General features: G+C 36.6%; 2 protein-coding genes across 9 annotated transcripts; both read right to left on the minus strand.

The window, feature by feature from the left end:
- Positions 1-269: 269 nt before the first annotated feature.
- Positions 270-6514, minus strand: LOC126715560 (probable transcriptional regulator SLK2). Of its 5 annotated transcripts, none has more exons than XM_050416215.1 (10): positions 6381-6514; positions 4031-5046; positions 3655-3786; positions 3182-3230; positions 2869-3080; positions 2674-2742; positions 2431-2531; positions 1765-1858; positions 1604-1673; positions 270-1390 (listed from the first exon to the last, which is right to left on the minus strand). In XM_050416215.1, the coding sequence occupies exons 2-10, from the start codon at positions 4976-4978 to the stop codon at positions 546-548; spliced, it is 2520 nt and encodes an 839-aa protein (XP_050272172.1). In that variant the 5' UTR covers positions 4979-5046; positions 6381-6514; the 3' UTR covers positions 270-545. The 5 variants fall into 5 exon arrangements, with proteins under 5 accessions (XP_050272172.1, XP_050272169.1, XP_050272173.1 ...); XM_050416212.1 differs by having other exon boundaries at positions 4031-5063; positions 6381-6485; XM_050416216.1 differs by lacking the exon at positions 6381-6514 and adding an exon at positions 5833-6347.
- Positions 6515-8833: 2319 nt separating this feature from the next.
- On the minus strand, positions 8834-24045 carry LOC126715561 (cysteine-rich receptor-like protein kinase 19). Of its 4 annotated transcripts, XM_050416220.1 has the most exons (9): positions 23721-24045; positions 15487-15729; positions 14471-15405; positions 13211-13342; positions 10895-11076; positions 10131-10341; positions 9625-9862; positions 9389-9539; positions 8834-9289 (listed from the first exon to the last, which is right to left on the minus strand). In XM_050416220.1, the coding sequence occupies exons 2-9, from the start codon at positions 15582-15584 to the stop codon at positions 8981-8983; spliced, it is 2256 nt and encodes a 751-aa protein (XP_050272177.1). In that variant the 5' UTR covers positions 15585-15729; positions 23721-24045; the 3' UTR covers positions 8834-8980. The 4 variants fall into 4 exon arrangements, with proteins under 4 accessions (XP_050272177.1, XP_050272176.1, XP_050272174.1 ...); XM_050416219.1 differs by having other exon boundaries at positions 14471-15729; positions 23740-24045; XM_050416217.1 differs by having other exon boundaries at positions 14471-15729.

Here is a 24045-nt window from a genome sequence, read left to right on the forward strand (position 1 = left end):
AAAAGGCCATTAAAAGTATATGTCAATAGCAATTTTTATAATTGCCTCAAAAGTGAGTTGGAGCCTGGAGGAAGTGTCACTGTACATGTACATCTGCTTGACAGATGCTCAACAAAATGAATGTAATCTCCTTTTGCTTTTATACTTTTGAACATGGAATTCTAGCCTGAATAATTTAAAAATCCACACAATTACCAGTAACCATCTACTCAAATCCTATATTACATATACAAGTCCAAAGATTCAGTATAAATCCAAGCTCATGAGTATGATTCGAAAAGCTATATAGTATGATTTCATATATATCATCAAAGCTATTTAAGGTTGTGAGGGTATCAGATTACATGGACAAACTCTGATCACGATCAAGTTGCAGATCTTACAAACTCACTGTATTGTACTCAAAAGTCATGTGAGTGTATAACTGTTCTTTGTGTCATGTGATATTAGCAAAAGGACCCATTGAAACTGATTCAAGATTCTCTGTACACGATAAGCAACTTCCCACATTCTCTCACATACAAAAGAAATAACCCAAAAATAGGTCATACCTTCCATCCATAGCACACATCGCCACTGCTGCTACTGAACTTTCCATTTTCATGATACCCAGGAATCATGTTCAGAATTGCTTCAGGAAGAAGATGCTTCTCTGGGACCTCTGGTTCTCTCTTCTTGTTGAAGCTGTTGTTGCCACAAAACTCAGAGGACTCCCTATTAAACATTGCCCTTGAGCTGTTGATCCTCCTCACACTACTACTCAATGCATTTCCTGGAGCAGCCTCCGTTGTGGTGCTGTTCCCAGAACCTAACCCGCTTTGAACAATGTCGATCACCCTGCCTCTTGTTGGCAAGTCAACAACTGTACCTTGGCTGATCTTGCAGTTGACTCTGTTTGCAGCATTCCCATTCGCTTTTCTGCTGTTGTTTACCATCTCCTGCAGTATCTTCTGGATAGTATGATCCTGTATGTTCTGGCTTCCTTCCAAGGAATGGGAACTTGACAAGCCATCAATTGGTGAGTTTTGGATTAGTCTTGGACTTGAGGTTTTAGGACCATTATATGGTTTAAAAGGTGCATTGTGGTTAGACACATTTGAAGAACTCTCTTGCTTCATCCTGTTCACATCAGAGGTCAAGGAGTTCTGTCTCAGAAAATTGTTATAATAACCTGGCAATGCTGATGCTGCATGTTCTGAGGTAGTCAAATGTCCTCGGTTGGTCATATTTAGACTATCATCTACGTTACTGCTAGGAGCAGTAGATGTAGCCATCACCTTATCCTTCTCAGTTGGCAGACCTTGAGCAGATTTTTCACCCAACTTTTCTGGTAATTCCTTTTTCCGGAAATTGGATGTGGTGGATTCTCGGGAATACCTCTTCAAGCTCTCTACAATTAATCAGTGATGTTATATGAAAACAATGATCTGCTTCAATAGAAATGAAGGTCAATGGGGAGAAGAACTCAAGCAACAATCTAAAAGGGTGTTTGCCCTTTTCTTTTCATTTTAGGTGATGATTCATAATTCATGAGGAAGGGGGGAGGCAGGACAGTATTTTGCATCATTACATGCCATCATAGCAACATGTGAGAACTACGTACCCATTGGTCCTATGTCATTATCCTGGCAGAAAGTCATTAAATCTTTCATACTATTGATGACCTCAGCAATCTGTTAAACAATTATAATGTGAACATATTATGAACTGTCAGCATAATGGAATTAGCTTCAAAATTAAGCATAATGAATTGTTGAGATTTACCTGCAAACACCGTGTGTATCTTCCGGAAAATCCCCAGTCATCAACCAGCTGTAACTCCAAAGCCCTTGCAAGATGGCACCCAGTCGCCAGGAACCTATGGTAAGATAAGTGACCAAGAACAAGGTGAACGCATGATTTATTGCATTTACATTCTAATAAGTGGAAGGAAAAGAAATAAAAAAGGGAGGGGGGGGGGGGAGGAGTCAACCAATTTTCCCTGGTTCTCTCAAACCTCAAAATTTCTAGCATACCTACAGCAGCATTTATAATTTGAACTTACAACTATTCTTATAAATTTCAAAAGGTCAACAATGCTGGCCACATCCCTAACCAGGTTCAATTATACGGAGGCCAAACTGAATTTCTTCATAGTCGAGTAACCCCTTGCCAATGTCAGTATCTAGAAACATACAGATATGTCATTCAACAGAATAAAAATAGGTTTCTTTTTGTCTTATGAAAGCCTTTTGTTAGAACATGCAACAGGAAAATAAACCCCTGGACAATTCTCACAATTGCAGATCTTTGGACCTAATTTATCAACTTCTGAATTAACAAAGAGGACAATAAAACATCATTAGGTCCTTCAACTAAAGGCACAAAGAATAAAATATAAAACTAAGGCTGTTAATAATGCATACAATTTCTCATCCATTAATTTCTTACTTATTGCAATTTGCTTGTAGACCATCAGATGATGCACCAACAGTTCCACTATCATTATTATTGCTTTGATACTTCCATGCAGAATGAACCAATTGATTGATCTGCAACATTTAAGAATTAATTCATAGCACGATCATTAGATCCAAAGTTATGGCTAAGAAAAATAAGTAATGGATCATATGACACATTTGAAGACCGAGGCGGATAGCTTACAGCCACAGAAAATACAGAGCACAAGAATACCTGAGATGCAACAAATGTTCGGGGCAAAAGCTCTTCATGAGGCCGTGAACAAAATTCCCATGATAGTATCTGCAGGGAAAAAAAACTGTTACGTACACATCACCATCCTATATAACATTTTGCATTGAACAAGAGAAACATGAATAATACACATAATTAACCCACCAACTTCACATGAAGTGGACTTTGACTCACCTTCAAATCATTAGTGTAAATAATACGCAGTTGACCCTCACGAACAACGCGCAGTTGCTCATAGACACTCTCCTGAATTGCTCTTCCATATTCCAACATCATTAACCCAGAAGGGAATCTACACTCACGCGGCAAATCGAGAAACAATATTTCATCGATCACACTATCAAATGTAATTCTATTAAGCCTAGGAAGTATTTCAAAATACGCTTCTGCCAAGAAACAAAAGATAAAAGAAGTTATATGCTATCAATAAATATAGGTAATCAGGGAAGGAAAAATTTAAGCGATCTAATAATGCTAGTTTGCTTACCAAATCCCCTCCCTGATTTACAACCACACAAGTCACATTGCCATGTATCCTAAAAGAACAAAAGCAACAAACAATCTCAAATTTACTAAACAATCAACATAAGCTTAAAGCATACAGAGGAAGATAAAAATCAGACAAGAATATAAATTCAATAAGTCAAGGCATTAATTCACTTATGCAACAAAAATAGTTTTCTTCTCTTCTTTTTTGCACACAAACCATGCAAGTTGTGACAGAAGGGGGAAGCAGTTAAAGAAGAATTTAATGACATAAAGGGAAAGAATTCATGAGCAAAAATCTTAAACAAAATTTCATACAAATGACATGAAGATGTTATTATTATACCATGTAAAAACACATGATCCCAACCCATGCAACCGGTGGCCACTACAGCATTTGTGACTATGTATTGTAATATTAGGATCAATCATCTCTCATGTTAAAGAAAATAAATAAGCAGAATGAGAACTGACCCTAGCTGTCTGGGGGAATATACCAAAGGCATTGTGTCCAACTCTATCATATAGAGACACGCACCACCTTTTCCTTGCACAAGGAGCATAATACTCTGCCACAAATTTCCTCCAATAAGCAATATCATTGTCCTAAAGAGAGAGGGTAAAAAAAAGAAAAAAAAAATCAGATTTAGACTAACTTAAAGCTGCATCACCAGGTTCAAGCACAAAGAGGATGCGTGATATTAAAACATAGAACTCAGCCATGCTTCAACCCAAATTGTGTATTGACAATGCAAAACATTAGACACCAATAAGGGTAGTTTACAATAGTAAAAAGCATGATGTCATAGTAAGATACAACATTATTTAGACAATTACACTAGCAACTCACAGCTGGTCGTTGCCGCAGATGATATATCTGCTGCATTAGCCGGCGCGAACAGATGCCTTCATTAAATGGGTGCATAACAGGTACTTGATGCATCATCTGTTGTTGGAGATGGTGCCTCATCTGTCGCTGCTGTTGCTGTTGCATGTCAATTCCCTGATATTGTGGAATAGACTGCAAAATCTTTTGCCACTTCTGATTTTGTAACTGATGCTGCTGAAACATTGCTTGCAGTTGGGGTAGATGTCCTTGTAACTGTGAAGAATCCGGGTTCTGCAGTAGCTGCTGAATAATATGCTGTTGCATAATAGCCTCCTGCTTGATGTCTAATCTTGGTTTCTTAATCATCTGAGTTGAAGTGAGGGGCTCCTGTCTAGTGCCCTTTAGAAGTGAACTTCTATGCACTTGTGCAGCCACTTTAGATACATTATTGAATTCCTCATGCTGGTATTTCCTTTTATGCACTTGTGGGCAATCTTGTTCTAGATGGGAGGTATACTGAGCAATGGAGGAACCATCTATAACTGAAGATCTAGTTTTTCTTAGGTTATGAGATGAGAATGATGAAGGTGATATGGGTGACTCCAGATAAGAATCCATGTTGGTACTAGCACTTCTATGTGAATGAGGACCCTCTGAAAGTGCTGATTCAGAATCTGTTACCAAGGAACTTGGCCTAACACTCAGTCCATTCACCACAGGATTTAAGACGGTTGGGTTCACTTCCCCTGAGACCCTACCCGCATTCATATGTGCAATCCTAGACATGTTATTCGGCAAGTTTCCAGAAGATGTGTTCAAGAGGGAAGCTACCACTGCCTGGTATTGCTCATCCTTTTCTAGCGAGTCATTAGAACTTGAGAACCCCAAAAAGCTGCCAGTTGGCCTAGTAAGTACCAGGGAGTTTGCTTCCATTTGAAAGTTGGAATCTAGAAATGTCTCGAGAGCCATTCCTATTCCCTAATAGTCTCTCAGCTGAGAATCAAAGACTTTTCACTTTATGCAAATCACAGATAAACCTTCAGACAAGAACACCCTACAATCAGGAACCAGATGTACAACAATCACACCGTTATTTTGTGTCTCATACCAAGGAGAATGATTACATTGAATTGTGGATCATGAAATTGATTTGAATCACATATAAAGTTTCTTGCCTCCATTTGTTTTAGAGAAAGTAATTCCTAAAAAAGATCCAGGAATATTTCTGAAAACAAACATTTCATCACTAATGAACTGTAATCTTAAGGTTGAGGAAAACCCATAATGTCTCTAAAGCAAGACTCGGGAAATACACGTATCATCTGTAGCAATCCCAACATCCCCCACCAAAGACAGAAAAATAGATGATACATTGACAATGAACTCTAGCTCAAATGGCACTTCCTTCTCACATAAGAATGGGTGGAGGGTAAGGTTGTGGGGTTCAAAACCCAGTGGGTGCATATGTAACTTACCAACCAAAAAACAAATAGGGGTAGATATAATAATCACAAATAAAGATGGTGCAGCCACACTGCCACAGAAACAAGTTGACAACGAAAACCACAGTGACAAAATAAAGTTGAAGAGAAAGCCGAAGTCTAAGAACTGGAGTTGGAATGACAAAACCATGAGCTGGAGTTCATAGCTTTCAATTAAAAGAATTCATCTTCCAATCTCTAAACCTCAATATCATAGCACACTTGCCAACATTGAAAACTCATACATTTTCCAAATTTTGAATAAACAAATCAGCATATTAATAACACACAGCACAGAACAATTATCTCCAAGATCAAAACTTTACACAACAATAAACCAACCTGAATATCTCCGTGTGTTTGCAGTGAAAACAGGGGAAAAGTTAAGGAAAATTCATTTTCACCCAACCCCAAATGCTCCATTACTTTTAAAAGCTCAAGAAAAGAGTGAGAGAAAAAAAAAATTTCTCATAAATACTTAACAAATTGGAAACTAACCCATTTCCCCAAAAATAAAAAATTCCTTCCTTTTCCTCAAACTTTCCTTAAACCAAAGAAAAACCTTATATCATGCAGCACCGAGAGTAGTTTATACTTTATAGTGTTATTGAGTCCCAAACAGTAAAAATTTCAAACCTTTTTCTTTTCATCTAGCAACCAAACAACCATTTTTCTCGTCAAAACAATTAAAGCCCAACACAAAGCAAAGAAAATGTCGGTCTATTTTCCCACTGTCCGAGGAAAATATATATTCAAAGCAGTGTCAAAGAAAGTACAAAAGAGGTCAAAATAAATCTGCACCTATAACAAAAAAAAAAAAAGTAAAGAGAAAAAGAAAAAGCTGTGAACTTTTATAATACATAAGAGAGAAGAAAAGAGAAACGGTGAACCTTGATGAGAAGGTGAAGAGATGAGATTGGAGTGTTGGGTTTTAGTACGGAACCGCCATGCTGTGAACTTACTTGTCTTTGTGTATTTATATAGCGAGCGGGAAGAGGTGGCAAAGTAAGAGTGTGAGACAGCAGTAACCGGCTGTGGCCGGTAGTTGGGATCAGCTTTTACTGGTTAGTCCGGTGAAGCTTTAGGGACACGCGTCACTTTAGGACCAGACACGTACACTGTTAAGATTGCAGGGTCGCATAACACGACTTTCTTTTCTTTTCTTTTCTTTGTCTCCTTCTACCTTTCTCTTTCTTTGTCTGCTGTTGGAGGATGCATGTCAATCTTTTTTTTCGTGAGAAGTACCGTTTATTTTATTGTAAGAGCATCCACACTAGATGTGGTAAATGTGCCAAATGTTAAATATTTGGCACATTTACCACATCAAACATCAAAAAACCACATTTATCAGATATTGCAAATCTTATAAATTATACAACACTGAACAGTAACCTCATATATTTGCCACCGTACGGACGAAATGTGGTATAAGTTTATTATTTTTTTATTCGGTTTTTCTCTCTCCTTTCACTTTTTTTAATTGATTTTTTCTCTCCCCAACTCTCAAACCGGTGTTCTTTCCTCTCCTCACAGTCTGTCTCTCTCTCCCAAATCGGTGTTCTTTCCTCAAATCAAACCCAAAAATCTTCTTTCTTCAAATCCAAAAATCAAACCCAAAAATCCTCAAATCCAATTCCCAGTTTAAAACAAAACCCACAAATGGAATCATCCCAAATCCAGAAAGAACAAAGGAATCGGCGATGGAGGCGAGGTAGAGCTTGGTGCCAGGGACGACGAAGCCATGAAGATCGGCGTGCGAGCAATCAGCGAGGTTCGTGAGGGCGAGGTCTGCCGCTGGAGTGTTCGTCACGATTATGGGATTGGAATCGACGTGGGCATCGACGTTGAGGTGAGATCGGAATCGTGGGTTGCCGGTGCTAATGGGTTTTGGTTGCCGGTGCAAGTGGATTCGTGGCTTTGGGTTGGCGGTGCTAGTAGTTTCGTGGGTTTGGGTTGCCGGTCTAGTGGGTTTTGGTTGTATTTTCTGGGTTTGAGTTACTGTGTTTTCTGGGTTTGATTAATGGGTTTTCTGTGTTTTTTGGGTTTTAATGGGTTTTGTGGTGGTTTTGTTTTCAGTTTTTTGTTTTGCAATGGATTGTGGCTGCCATAATGGTGGTGGTGGTGGTGGTGGTGGTGACGGTGGCGGCAGCGGCAGCAGTGTTGTGTTTGTTAATTACTGTGTTAAATATATTATTTTATTATGTTGTTTATATTATTTTAATGTGTAGTAAATATTATTTTAATGTATAGAATTGAATGATAAAACATCTGATAAATGGGATGTTGTAAAATGATGTGGTAAAATAATAAAGTAGGTCTTTAGTGTGGCAAAATGGCATAAATTATACCACAGCTGCTGTGGATGCTCTAATTGAAATTTTTTTTGTTAAAAATATTATAAATAAAATAAAATATAATTGAAATAGTACAATAAGACTCATGAATAATATTAAAAAGTATAATGAAGTCATGAATACTAATAAAAATAAACTGAATAGTAAAATAAACTAACTTTTTAATTTTTGCCAAACACAAAAAAAAAAAATATTGATGTTAATTTTGTTTTAGTAAAACATAAGTCATTTTCTAAAAAGTATTTTTTATAAAATTATCTCTTTTTTTATATTTGGTAGTAATCTTAAATGAGTTGAAAAACAATATACTAACTTCCCTTGTTTAGTTTATTGTGAAATAAAGTTGTTTTCAAAAAAAAAAAATTAATAGAAAACAATCTCTAAAAATAAGTTAAAATTTTTATGTTGACTAAATATAGTTTTCCATCAATTTATTTTTTTGAATTGATATCAAACACTAAAAAGTTATAGAAAACTATATTTATACAATAGTTTCCATCGAAACAAACAGAGCATTAGTATTATTGAAGTTTATAAATAACTTGTATTTTTATTACATTTTTGTATTTTATTTTAGGTGTTGGTAGTTTATTTAGGTTTATTTGTATTTTCCTCGAAAGAAAGGTTTATTTGTATTGTTATTTAATTTTCTAGAGTCAAGTGTCTTTTTGAAATTTAATATTTTCCAAGTCATTTAGAATTAGGTTTTTTTAGTCCATTGGAATTAAAAAATTTTGAAGCAGACACCAAAGGTTGAAATTTAAAAAAAATTAAAAATTAAAAATTAAAAATTTCCTATAACAATTATTATTAAAATTAAGGTTTAGTAGTTTATATAAAGCATAATAATAATATTATTGTACTCTTATAGACTTTATTTTCCTATTATTTAATTTTGTTGCTTCATCATTTTGGTTTTGTCTAGTGTCACTTCTTCGAGAAAGTGCTCTGGATACATGTCTCTATACGTAGCTGTAAAAAGATGCACATGATAATATTCTGTATTCCTATGTATAATGCTTTGTTCAAAGAAAGAACAATCAAATTTATGGAGTCTATAACAAGAAGACCAGTACAGGGAACAATTGAAAACAATAATCTCTTTAGTATATCATCTCCCGAAAACACCATCCTGGTCATCGTCCACTTATTTGGGAAATTGATGAATCATAAACTGAACAACTTCCTTGCTCTGATGTAGATCTGCCCGTTACTTTTTCATCAATTTGTGTTGAAAAAGCTGGCCTTTTAGGGGTGGAGATAGCACCAATATCATTTTTGAGCATTGAATAAACTTCCAACATTGTTGGTCTATCCACTGGATTTTCCTGAACGCATAACAGAGCTACTTGCAAGCATGTTATGAGTTTGCAAGATGAAGAGGAATCATCCAGCGATGGATCAATAAAATCCATGCCTTCACCTACTATCCATTTCTCATACGCCTGAAATCATTCAGCATTATTCATCTTTATATTTCAAAAACCTCATTTTTTGAGTTGCAGCAAGTTAAATCAAAAGAAAAGTTTAATGGAGTTGCTTACATATTCTAGAAGGGTCAAAGTTTCACGCGTGCCATAATAACATGAATTCCTCTTGCCACTTATGATTTGCAGAAGTAGAACTCCAAAACTATAGACGTCATACTTCATGGAGTACACACCTTTTCTAACATATTCTGGAGGAACATAGCCACTGTATTGCATATAAAATAGCAGTGCTGAGAGGTTAATAACAAGGGAAATACAATTGAGAAATCATCCAAAAGCTGAGCGCTTACTAGGTCCCAACAATCCGGTCTGTGTTTGCTTCATGTTCATCTTTTCCAAAAAGTTTAGCCATCCCAAAATCTGATATCTTTGGATTCATATCCTTGTCCAGTAAAATGTTGCTAGCTTTAAGATCTCGGTGAATTATTGTAAAATTTGAATATTCTTGAAGATATAGAAGCCCCTGAGTAATCCCTTCAATGACGTGAACACGCTTTCTCCAATCTAACACATGCTGTCTAATTGGATCTGCATAGAATTAAGTCTGTGAGCAGTTATTATCACACATAAAATACTTCAACTATTGAAAATGCACTCAAGTAAAACATCGTGGCCTTGCACTTCTCCATAAGCTTAGATTGTCATTTTGCTTCCCTCAGGATTGAATAATAGTGGCATCAAACAAAAATATCTACTGGATATATAGACCCATTTAGGATTATAAAATATAACATAAATCTCAGACCCACAAATATATGAAATGATTAACTATAATTGGTACAAAATGATTGCATACCATATAGGTAGAGATCCAAGCTTTTGTTTGGCATGTACTCATAGATTAGCATTTTTTCATCACCCTCTATACAAAATCCCAGAACTCTAACTAGATTTATATGTTGAAGTCTTGCAGTAAGAGCAACCTCATTTGCAAACTCCTCATGTCCTTGTGTAGACGTTTTAGAAAGTCTCTTCACTGCTATTTCCTGTCCCCTTGGTAATATACCCTGGCAAAAATCACACACACCGTTTGCAATGTCCGTAAAGAATAAGCCACATTTACAACTGATATGAATTCACATTTTACAAAGGCAACAATAGCTCCCTCAACAAAAATTGTATAATATGTATATACTCAGCTTAGAAATAGTGAAAGTATTGCTAATTTGGAGTGTGGACAGCATAATCTTATTCTGCTTTCAATTTGTGGTGCAGGAATTGGTTCTCTCTTGATATTGCGTGGTTTGAATGGGTTGTCAATCATTCTAGACTCAACTTTTTAAGAGACTGATTTTTTTTTCATCTGTAAAGCAGGACAGGGAGCTAATAGTGTTGCTCAAGGGATGAGGGTGTAACACATAAACAGAAGTTAAAAGCTCTCAAGTCCCTTCAAACTTTTCCTGAACTCCAAGAACCTACATAAGCTACTCTTTACTATAATAGCTAAACCTTAAACTACTTGAATCAATTAATATTCGTTTCACGAAAACCTACATACCCTACATTTTTTTTTCAATGTTTTCCCTTTCATATAAAGAATAAGAACAGTCCAGGCATTACCTTGTAAACAGGGCCAAAACCACCCTCTCCAAGCTTATTGGCACTTGAGAAGTCATTTGTAGCTACTTTGATGGTGGAAAGGCTGAGAGCTTTCGGATTAGGATCATTGCTGTCAAGATTTTCAGAATCTAATGTATTGTTTACCGGCTGAGATGGACTTCTGTTGTCTAAAATCATCATGCCTGCAACAAAAATTGGAAAAAGAAGAAAGAAAAATCATTATTCTTAATATCATACTAAAGAGAAACGCTCTATTAATAAGTAGAAAGTTTCTGCATATTGGTTTGAGAGAAGATTACATTGTGTACATGTATATATAGGGAAGAATCTACAACATAGAGGAAAGGTCAGACCAATCTCTATAATCGGCTCCTAATTGATACAAATCAATCTCTGGAATCATGGGATAGATGGGCTGAGAATCTAGTGCTGAAATCTAGGCTAATCAAGGCAGCCAAGCAAGTCTGGAAAACACTCAACAGCATCCCCATCCCCCAGGAAACTAATGGAGAGTGAATGCACCACTAGTTTGTTGCGAAGTAAAAGGAAACGAGAGGAAACCAATCCCTTCGTGAAGATCTTTGTAGCCTGATTTTCAAAAGGAACAAGTTGCCCTTTAAGAGTAGTGATGAGATCATGAATGAAATGATAATCTACCTCAATGTGTTCTGTGTGATCATGAAAATACTGGATTAGCAGCCATACAAGTAGCATTGATGTTGTTATAGTAGAGAAGGCAAGGATCCTGGATGGAGACTTGGAGTTCACATAGCCCAATTTGCATTGGAGAAGGCATGTAATTGTTAAATTACCGATTGTCCCAAAAGCTTAAACTATTAGGAAATTGTGAGTTTAATCACTTAACCATAATTCTAACAGTAATGTGAGAGAAGAGCATGGCTTGAGGTGGATGCCAAGGTCAATGGTGCCTTTGATATATCAAAGTATTTGCTTCACAGCCTGTAAGTGCACAGTGGTGGATCAGGGGCGAGTCATCATTAGGTTTTGAAGTTAGCCCAATTTGCTTGTATTAGGAGAGATCAGATACTGTCACCATCACATAGAGAAAGCTTGGAGACAATTGAAACTGGTGTGGAGAAAGGTTTGGCCTCTAACATGGATGTTCATTCAAGGAGAGTGGGCCTACTTGGATTGAGAAGGGTGAAATCCTTTTGAAGTGCGCTTGGCTTCAATGCCTAAAAAATAGTGTAGTCCTTCATGGCAAACTGTTGATTATTAAAATGAATGAACGATTAAAGAATGGAGGAACAACTGCCAGTTAGGATAATGTTGTCAACATAGAGAAGGAGAATCATGATGCTAGCCAAGGATCGAGCGAGAAACATGCTAGAGCCAGCCCTACTGCATATAAAGCCATGATGAAGGAGAAAGGCACTGAATCTCTAACACTAGGCTTGCGAAGCCTGTTTGAGGCCACAAATGGCCTTATGAAGGCGACAAACATGAGTAAAGGATGAGGAGTCACAAAACCCCGAGGTTGTTCAATATAAACTGAAAGCATGCCATGGAGAAAGGCATTTTTATATCAAGTTGCTGAATGGGCCAATGATGGGTGAGGGAGAGTGATAGAACTATGCAGATAGTGACCGGCTTCACTACCAGACTAAAGGTTTCTACGAAGTCCACAGCTTCTTGTTAATTATAGCACTTGGCAACAAGATGAGCTTTATACCTTTCAATGGGGCCATTGGACTTCTTCTTAACTTTATAAACCCCTTTGAAGCCAAGAATGTTCATAGAGGGATGATGAGGGACAAGGGGCCAGGTACTATTTGAAAGGAGTGTATAGAACTCATGTTGCATAGCAGCACACCAATTGGGGTCTTTAGAGGCCTAATGATAGGTGGCAGGCTCAGTTTTAATGATTCATATAATTTATTTTTTATCAAAAAATGGAAAAAGCTCACCTAAGCTTACTGTTTGCTTCTTCAAAAAGCACTAGAAAAGCATCCTTGAGGCAAGCTTCACTAAATGGGTTTCGCTTCGACCAAGTGAAGCACTCAGAGCTTAAGGCTTTGAGCTTTAAGCGGGCTTATGCGCACTTTTATCAAAATGGGTATTTATAGGTAAGAATCTACAACCTAGAAGGAAAGGTCAGACCAATCACTATTATCAATTCCTAATTGATCCAAATCAAATCACTTAAATATATCAAATCTCTAGAATCATGGGATAGATGGCAGAAATTAAGGCTAATCAAGGCAGCCTGGAACTCACTTAACACATACTAACAAATGGAAATGCTCTTCAATATCATGTTATTACAGGTGAAGTATTACAGTTGAGGATACTTACCTTTTGACTTCAGTACTCTGTCTCGTATGTAATACATCATGAAGGCTAGAATGATAATGATTAAAGCTGTCGGAAGCATAATTATCAACAGTAATCTTCGCTTTTTTTCTGGACCATTATCTTCCTCTTGAGCTGTCAATGCAGTCCAGTACTTAAATCAACATCTCTCATTTTGAAATCAATAAAATTATTGCACCTAGATTTCACTAAGTTCATCAACATTGTACTGAGAAAAAAAAAAAAAAAGACACCTTCTATAGAAAATTTTACAAAAACTAGTATTTAAGAAAGACGCATAAAATAAGCAGAAGAATCTTCCAACTCTCCCCGCTTTATGGCAACTCTAACCAAAAAAAAAAAAAAAAAACTGCTTGTCTTATAAGCTCAAAAAAACTCTGAAATATAGGATTGGAAGAAAAAAAATCATAACAAGAGGGTTAATCTCAAACTTGGTTGAAGATACTTGAGTTGGACGCAAGCACTCTGTTAGATGTCTAACAGAATCGTCTGCATTCTGCTAGATAAAGAGCTTTCATCCAAGATGACAGGGTGATGGAATTTCTATTCTCCCACTAATTTTTAATAATTCTACCGTATATGATCAAATTCTTAAGGCCAATTAAGGACTTAATATTTGCTTCATTCAAGCTTAGCAATTCTGACAAGCAGGCCAATTACATTATCACAAGCATTAAGGCTAGGCTCAACAGCTGCCACTTGGTGCACAAGCGAGACAAACACAAATCAGTGGAAGGATGATTCTTGTACAGCACTGGCATCAATGTGGCAGAGATATTGTGATGTTTGTAAGACAGCCTATAGGGATGATTATGCCCTCTTGGTATAAGAAATGTGAGGTTAATGAAACATGAACAAAAATACAAAGCATGAAGAACAGGTTTGTTCCTGAGGGTCCCCATTTGGTACAACTAATTACCTTTTGGAGTTTTTTGTTTTTGGTTTGAAAATGGTGTTGTTTGAAAATACTGTTACTAGAAATAAAGTGAAGATTTTATACTTTGAAAAAGTGCAGTTTGAAACCACTTTTGCCAAACGGGCCCCTTCACTTAGCTGTAGCAAAAATGTATTATGATGAGTAACCTACTTTGTGGGCATTTGCATGAAAATTTTCCCTTTTGTTTTCTTCCATCTCAAAATAAACAGATTCACAGAACGAAGTTGTAGAAGGATTTGTAATGTGAATTCATGGACTAGTGTTTGGGAAGGACAAAATACAACCGTGTAAATTTCAAATGGTACCTGCCTGAGAAAGCATCCAATTATCATCATTGCTGACCTGAAACACATTGTAACCACGTAGATTCTTCTGCTTGGCATAAGAAATCTTAGCTCTGATAGACTCCACATCATCGAAATTAATCCAAGTCGATCCTATAATGCAGTAATTCATAACAAAAGTTGCATTGAATATTGTTTTAGCATTATAACCTCGAATGTATGTCTTGATGTACTTGTAACTCATGGATCCATCTTCTGTTTCAGCCCGCCCTGACGATGGAGCACCAATAGCATTCTCTTTGGGATTCACAAGTGTCCAAGCATAGCCATGGTAAGGCAAACCAAAAACCAGCTTGTTAGGTGGAAATCCTTTAGCCAACCACCCTCTTATACCATAATCAGTGTTCACATTGCTTGATGGATCATATAAAACAGCATGAGCATGAATAAATTTCTCATTTAGGGGCAGATGATAGTCATATGCCACAACATGTGCCCAATCCATATTTCTTTGTATTGAGCCAATTGGGTAACTCCCAAATTCAAAACTTGGTAAGTAATAAAGGGCCATCGTCAATATCAATTTTGACTCGCTTGAGTTTCTTAACTCAGAATCCACAGCAGCTCGCCATTCATCCAACAGAATTCCCATATTGGTCATATCGGAGGCAGTGTTAGGCCAAAGCCAAAATAAGTCTATGCCTTGAAATCCATATTGCCTTGCAGTTTTTATTGAGGATTCAATGAAAGACTTTCTGTAAGAAGATTGGTTAAGCATTGAAGACAATACTGAAGTATTGACTTTCTCACCCAATATGGATTTAGCAGTTGTAGCTTGTCCATTCCAGATAGATAGAAGTGTGATAACTGATGGGTTCTTACTTTTGACAATGTTGGTGAAGCTAGAAAAGTATTGTTCCTGCTCTGGGGGAATGGAAAGCTGGTAGGTGGTGGAGCTGACATTAGCAAAGCCACATATTAGGTGTGTAAACAGGGCAGAATTTATGTCAGGAATCGGGGATTCACTGCTAGCATACCAGTAACCAGCTTTAGTCCAAGGTTGAGCAGTACAACAGTGCAGTTGATAGGAAAGGATGGAAATGAAGATGAGGAGGTTGATAATCTTGGAATCCATGGAGAGAAATTAAGCTAGTTGATATCTTTTATCAAAAAAGCCTACATGTGGAAGAAGATGTGGAATCTTTTTTGATAGGGTGAAGTTGCGGAATCTGATTGCACCCAATAAAATAAAGTTGGGACAATCCAAGCATGTAGAAGTCCTGCATACAAAAGCGAATCGTAATAGGAAACAATTACAAATTATTACGTGTGAAAGATGGTGTAGCGTATTCTTTTTTACTTTTTTTTTTTAATTATTTTTAAAATAATCAAAGTTTAAAATGAGGAAAAAAAAAAAAAAAATTAGATACATAGTCTATAATTGGAGGAGTACAAAGTGGAACACAAACAGTGAGCTAGAAAAATTTTATTCATTGCGAATACAAATTTAGTACCAAGATTGTTTTGCTTTAGCCAAGGAAATGAAATGTTTTGGTACATATATCATTTCAGGATTACTGTTATTTATGTACTTTTATCTATACACACATATATATATACACATATATCTGGAGAGGATAGTTTTCATTCTCTAGAGTTCAATCTAGAGGGAATGTGACCTCGGACCATTTCAGGGTTCTGGGTACCTGAATTTTGGATCTAGGGTCTGTGGTTTGGATGAGAGTGGTTTCTCCCATCTTTCTCTTGTCAAGTGCTTGGATATTTAGGTTTGTCCTGATGCACTTATAATAAACTCTGTATATCAAGGCTATTTGGTGAGTTCCCTACACAATGAGGGTTCCTTGGGTCTTGATATTTAGGGTGAGAGCTTTCATGATATGCGGGTCATGAAGGCTGATTGTGAAGTTGGGGAAACAGTTGAAATGAACTGGTCCGCAACTAAGACTGGTTTGAATGGTTCCTAGAAGACTGTCATCAAACCGAATGTGACGAGTGTCTCTAAGGGCCATTAGGATTGAACAATTCAATCCTTCTCTGATCAAAGGCTTAACTCCAACTTGGACTAAACCTATGTGCAAATAATTGTGTCCGTCCTTCCTATGCGCCAACAGGGTGGATGGAGATAACAAGTAGCTTGTTTCATGCTCCTTGTTTATACCATAAACTTGTTCTATGGTCTTGACATGGAAATCTGTCTTAAATGCCTTTTTAAGACTCCATGAAGACTTATAGATCTGATGGGTGGGGATCTTAGGGATATTCCAATCTCCTAATTTTAGATCTTACATCTGATAACTCATAAGACTCAGAATTGAGAATTCCAGCTTCTTGTGGAATCTCTGGGAGGGATGATCTCTAACTGGTAGAAGAGTTACTTCTAAACAATCTATTCATTGGTCTAGATTAAAAGCTTAGATTAAACAATTAAAACCTAATCACCTTTATCCTCAATTTACTGGATCTAACCTTAGATCTGTAACAGGGTATACTTACAAAGACAATTGCCTTCTCGTGCAAACTACAACCTCCTGCTGCCATAGTCCTAACTTTTAAGCCTAAACGCCTCACTCCAGCTAAACGACCACTCAACTTAGGACACCGGGTCTAACTGGGTTATAAAACAGCACTGATCTAGTCTTACTTGTCTCAACAGCACATATTTGCAACAAATTGTGGGGCTAAACACAGAAACTGAAAAAGCAAATAACTGGGAGATAACTGGTTAACATAAACTGAAAACACAGAATGATAAACAAAAAGAATAAGAATAACTCAATACAGCCTGAAGAACAAATGGAGCTCACAAAGACTGTAATGGAGGATGATGAAGATATAACAAATATAAAAATAGGTGAATGAGAATGGAAGAGTTATCATAAAATAGATGTAAAACAAATATAGGGAATTGGGGAATTCAACATAATTAATTGACTGAAATTAATGATATGTTGATGCTACCAACTTTTGATTGAAAAATAATATGTAACTTACAAAACTTATCGGCCAACTTGGCTCTAATACCAAAAGGGGGGTAAGTTACAAGTAAACTGGGTGACCGACTGAGGTCATACAAACTAAAAGGCCGACCATGGCCATATGATTACAGAAGTAAAAGCTGACTAGGGCATTACAAGTGTAAACTAAAAGGGTTGCCATCTAATTACAAGTATTGGATTGTAAAGAGAGGATCTGAGGTAGTTTGCAAATTTTTGCCTTAAACTGGACCTGATCAATCTTAAGGTTATCCCACCATTTAACTGAGAATTCCCTGTTTAATAGATTATTACAAATTGCATAGGATCACATGCTAATCCAATGGATCCTGTATTTGATAATCATATGCAAAATTGCTGGAAACTGGGAATTGTGTTTGTTGGCTTGAATTCTGGAGTTGAAATACCTAAGGGCATCTTGTAGGGGCTCGAGGAAGATCTGAGGTACTGATCCAAACATTTCCCATCACTTAAGGAACCATGTAGGTATTGGACTGGAGAATCTCTTGTCAAACATTAAGAACCATGAATGATCAAAGTTCTTGTTTTGGTAGAAGAGGACTTTCTCAAAGGCGTCTATATAGTCATAGTAACTATAATAGAGTTTTGAACCTGTGAGACTTTTGAGATCTGGGAGAGTTTTGAGCAAGGAGGGGTGCCTTCCCCATTCTTTGCTGCTAACAAAACCTATAATGATGAACTTGTGGTAGAGGACTACTGAGGGGTCCCCTTTGTTCATGATGTTTTCTACTCGAGCAGACTTTTCCTAGATGAGGATGCTCTTATAGAACTTGATGTTTTTCTTTGGGTGTTTTGGGAGGTAATGCCATTCTGGGGCAAGACTTCCATGGCCAGAGCCAATGGATTCTTAATATGAACTAAATGGGGTTCAATATAAGAGATGTGCTGGACGAAGGGTTTCTTAACTTAAGAAGACCTTCCTTTTCTAGATGGGTAGAAAGAAGGCTTTTGGGACTGTATGGGGCCAAAAGGTTCTTCTATTATGTATGGGGTGATTACCCTAGGTGCTGGGGTGGCTAAGGCTGAACTGTAACTAGGTTGACTATGAGATGGCCTTTTGTAGTTTGGCTTTGGAATTGTGGAAACCAAATAATAGTTGGCTATGGTCGATGGGGAGATTGGTACTAATCGGCCAGGGTTCTTTGACTGACTGGTACCACCAGGGGATTGTTGTTTAGGCAACTTTGGGGGTTGGGGTTGTGCGAGTTTCTTCTCGAACATCCTGGTTTGGACTCTGCAAAAATTCACAGGTAAGGAAATCAGAGATACTGTTTTGGGTTCCTTCTAAGAATTCTATATCAAAGTCAAAGACTAAAAGGATGGCTTGCCATCGTGCAAAAATTTGTTTTGATGCAATGTTTTGAACATCTTTTTCTAAAACATGTTTTGTAGATTTACAATCAATCCTTATTAAAAACTTTTGATTCAAAAGATCACTTTGAAATTTTGAAATGCATAGTACTATAGATAAAATCTCTTTTTTAATAATACCATAATTAATCTGGGTGGGAGTCCATATTCCCAAATGGAAACAAACTATCTGTTCCAGGGAAGTGGCACTAACTCGTTGGAGGAGAATACCACTATAACTTATGTTAAAGGCATCTATCTGGACAATCTTGAAGGAATTGACTGAGGGAATTCCTAAGCATGGGAGAGACTTGACATATTTTTTGATTTCTTGAATGATTGCTATATGGGCTAGAGTCCAAGGGGACGGATTGGTTCGAAGTCTATCAAAAAGAGGTTTGCATTGTTGCCTGAGATTTTGATAGAAGTCAGAAATGTAGTTGAGAGATCCTAGAAATCTCTGAAGCTGGGTTTTATCTAGGATTTGGTCTGGAAACTTTTCAACAAACTGGATGGCTCTGTCTATGGGTTTGATGACACCATGATGGATATCAAATCCTAAGAATCGAACTTTAGTTTGAAAAAGTTTGATTTTTAGGACTGAAACAACAAGACCATTGAGCTTGATGGTATGGAGAAATGCTCGCAGGTGCTTCCAATGTTGATCCAAGGATTCAGAAAAGATGAGTACATCATCAATGTACACAATTGCATGACTGGAGAATGGATTGAAAATCTCATTCATGATATTCTGGAATTTAGAAGGTGCATTTTTTAGACCAAAAGGCATTATGTTCCATTCGTAATGTCCAAAGGGTGTGGTAAAGCTTGTCTTGTACCTATCAGACTCTCTAATTTGTATTTGCCAAAAACCACTCTTCATATCAAACTTGCTAAAAACCACTGCTCTACTAAGCTTATTGACTAGGTCTTTTTTGTTGGGAATTGGGTACCTTACCCATTCTAAGACTTTGTTAAGGAGTTTGTAGTTGATAACTAGTCTAGGGACACCTCTTTCTATCTTAGCATTTTTCTGGACATAAAAGGTTGGGCAAGACTATGGTGACCTAGATTTCCTAATGATTCATTTTTTAAGAAGATCCTCTATTTCGGCTCTACAGATATCCATGAGTTCCTGATTCATCTGGATGGGTCAAGCTTTGGTTGGGATGTCCTTTTCTTGGAAATCTTTGACATAAGGGAGAGCTACCTTGTGTCTCTTTCTATGCCAAAAAGTTGTGGGTAGATCAGAGCAGACTTCCTGCGTAAGTTTATCTTCAAACTTTCTGATCTCAGCTTGAATGTCTTTATAAGTCAGTTGTTCCTCAACTTTCTTGTATCTCAAATCATCCTAAAGATACTTAAGAGGGTGGGTTTTGGCTTGGATTAGGTTAAGGGTCTTGGAGATGGATAGATCCTGGAGATTACTAATTTCTCTAGGTTCAGGGCTCCTAAGAAACTTAAACTTGATTGGCTAGCCAAAGGGATGGGTAGTGATTCCTTCACTATCCATGATAAAAGGATACAACAGACACATGAAAGAGTTTCTTAAAATGACCCTATTTGTCATATTCTTAACTAGGACAAATGTGGTTTTGAAGCATATGTTGTCCTGACACACATGGGCTTTTGAGATTTTGAATTCAATCTGCCTTTTTCCGACACTTGCGGAAGTTAATCTTTCCCTAGTCTTTCTGAAGTACTTAGAGGGAATGATTCCTTCTTGAATGCAGTTGAGATCAGCACCTGAATTTATTAAGGCTATGACCTTAAATTCAAAATCTTTGTTGATGACAATCCTAACTTTGGAATGTCATTTCTGGAAATTAATCCTACTGATGGTTTCTAAGAACTTCTAGGATGGTTGTTCTAAAGCCATATTAGCTGTAGGGTTAGCTGTTTCATCTTCATCATTAGAAGAGTTTTGAAATGAGGGACCTTCCTCATTGCCTTGATGAGAAGTGTTTTCCAAATGTTTCAATCTTTGATCAAGGAAATTGTGATCAACCCTAAAAATGGTTAATTCCTGCTTAAGGGTTCTAATTAACCTCAGACTTGGTTTCCTTGATTTCATGTTGAAGGTCGTTGACTGTAACTTCCTTCTTGGTGTTGGTAAACCTACTATAAATCTTTTCTAGATTTACATTGGGTTCTTGAATCCTTGGTTCGGGTTTACTGGTTTCCCTAACTAAGGTTTCATGGAATTTACTAAGCTTCTGAGCTTTGATGATAGCGTCCTCAATCTGTTCTATAAGTTCTGGGATAAGCTCTTCTTGCTTGCTGAGAACATTGATAATTTTGTTCCTACAACAACTATCTTTGCATGCCATGGGAGCGTCTGGACCACTAGAGGTACTTGAGGAGGCTCCAGAGGGTTTAGAGGATGATTGGTATAACTGGTGGATCTCATGGTCATTAGAACTACTGGAAGACTCACTTTCTAAGTGGTCAAGTTCTAAGAGTTTAAAGATCTTATCTTTACTGGTTTGGTAACTAACTAAAGTGTTAATAAGGGATTTGGCCTTATTTCTATACTCTTTTCTGAAATGACCTCTCTTTCCATAGTTGAAGCATTTCCTAGATGCGTTTGGTGTGGATTTCTTTCCTTTCTTATAGAAATCATTGTCCTTGAAGAAGCTATACTTCTGTTTTCTATAATACTTGGATGCGGTTCTTTTCCTATGGAATTTCTCAGAGGAACCTTTCTCTCTAAATTTGGATTTTCTCTTGGATGGGGCTATGGGAGGTAAACCATACTGCATACAGAAGTTTCCTATTTCGTACTTGGCATTGCTCTTGCTAGCCTGGCTTTGTATCTTCAGATCTCTGCACATCTTCATTCCTTCACTGCAAATGGTGCTAGAGATATCTCCATAGGTTAGGTTATCATAATCTATGACACCTAAAGGGGTGCTAAGGGTTTCTTTGACCTTTTCACCAAAAAGTCGAGGTAAGCCATTAATAGACTTTTCCTTCCAAAACGGAGAGTTACAATCGCTTCTGTGCATGACTCTGGTGGTAAAGACATCTTCATACCACCAGTAGTCGCCAAGGGTTTTGCGTCTAAGGTTACTCAATTGGTCGTAAATCCTAGATGTGATATTACTAGGTTTTCCTACAAAGTGTTTCATGATCGTATAGATCAAGGTGTTAACTCCATCAAGAATTCCTCTTCCTATGCGTTCGTCAAAGATGGGGGTTCCTTCCACATCTTTTTGGATTGCATTTTTGATATCTTCCTTGGATTTTTCTGTTAGGCAGTTGTTCCACCATTGTAGAAGTTTCCCTATGAATCCTAAAACCATGAGCTCTATGACTTCTAAGTGAGACATGTTCTCATTCAGGTGGTTATTGGCTACCATAAACATATGCTGGATTTTGTTTAGGATTTCCTATTCTGATAAAAGTTCCTCGAGCTTTTGGGTGATGATTTCTAAGGCTGTTTTATCCTTAAGACTTGAGGCTGGTTTGCTTAGTTGTAGGTAGCTTGACTAAGGGTTTTTCAAGAGAAGGGACAGGATTGCTAGGGTTTCCTAGTTGGAGGATAACCTTGGTGTAATTGTTTTGCTATATATATATATATATGTTTTATATGTATTTATATGTTTATAACATATAATTTAAAATCCACACATTTTATAAACTTAAATTTTAGTCTAAGTACACTAACCCGATGTATTAGCTTAATAACATGTTTTTTTTTTGTTTTTTTATTTTTATAACAGTTTCTATTATTTTTTATTCTACCAGCCGAAACATTAATTCCAACCAAAACATTCAAAAAAATCATTGGTATAATTGGTATAAGAAGGTACATCTTGATATTTTATCCGGTAAATTTTAGAAAAATACTAATACTAGTTTAATTGTCAATACAGTATATATTGCCAGTACAACCAATATCAAGATTTTGAATCTAGTTCGAGACGATCTTTTCAGCTTGGCTTGTGGCAGCACTAGATCGAAGAAGACAATAACATTGTGAGTTTTCTATTTGGTTCCATAGAATTTGAAATCTAAAAAAAGATCATGTTTTGAAATTCTCACTAAGAGCTATAGAAAACTAATTATGCCGCAGAGAGAGAGAGAGAGAGAGAGAGAGAGAGAGAGAGATAGATGTGAAAAAATATTTTAAATAAAAATTAGTTATTTTTTATCTAGTAAAGGTTTATAATAGTTTTATATAATGACTTGTATTCTTAAATGTTGGGGCTTATTTTAATTGGACTAGACTGACTAGTTATCAAAAGCGTATACTTATTTGGCATTTAATAGCTACATTATTGGTGAAAGTGGATAGAAGGAGCAAGTATAAATAGTACCTAATGTTAGGGTAGCATATCAAAATTTTGAAATTTTAAGGGGAAAAAATCAAAAGTATTCCAAATTTTAAGATTACAATTTGTAATTTATTCTAAATTAAATAAAAAATTAATCACAGAATACTAAATAAAAAATATATAATCTAGCAGTGTATAAATATTTATATTCACAACTATATAACCAGCGGATTATATATGTATAGGCCACACAGATATAATCCCAAAGCAATAAAGATATTGGTGACATAGAGAATGGCCATAAAGAGGAACGTGAAGGGAAACTCCTTCCAATGAAAAATCACTGCAGCACAAAATTATTCCCATAGGAGCATATCAAAAACTTGAAATTTTGAAGGAAAAAAGCATTCCAAATTTTAAGGTTCCAATTTATTCTGAATTAAATTAACAATTAATCACACAATAATATATATATATATATATATATATATACCAAAACAAAGATATTGGTGACATAAAGATCGAATGGACATAAAATGGAAAAACTTTCCAATGAAAAACTACTACAGCACAAAATTAATTTAAAAAGTCAATGACTCACAAAACCTTTGTAATATAGAGCAACCTCTTCAAGCGCCTTGTCTGCCTAGCGGCCCCAATTCCCCAAAAGCCCCGGAATCCTTTTCAAGCGATTTCCTCCACAGGCTTCATGCCAGCGATATTCCTGAACTTCTGATACTCCAAGGATCCTCCCTAAACGTTTGTTTTAACTTCGCTTGTTTGTTTGAAGTTTGAACTCAAAAATGTTTCTTTTTGTTCTCTCTGCCTTCGAAAATGGCAGATGCTCCTTTTCTCAAAATACCCTCCAGTATCAAAAGCCTTTCATATCTCTGACTTTTTTAAGGATAAGAAAAAAAAGGTCCTACTTTGT

The sequence above is a fragment of the Quercus robur genome, chromosome 2 (assembly GCF_932294415.1).
Source record: "Quercus robur chromosome 2, dhQueRobu3.1, whole genome shotgun sequence".
Lineage (NCBI taxonomy): Eukaryota > Viridiplantae > Streptophyta > Magnoliopsida > Fagales > Fagaceae > Quercus > Quercus robur.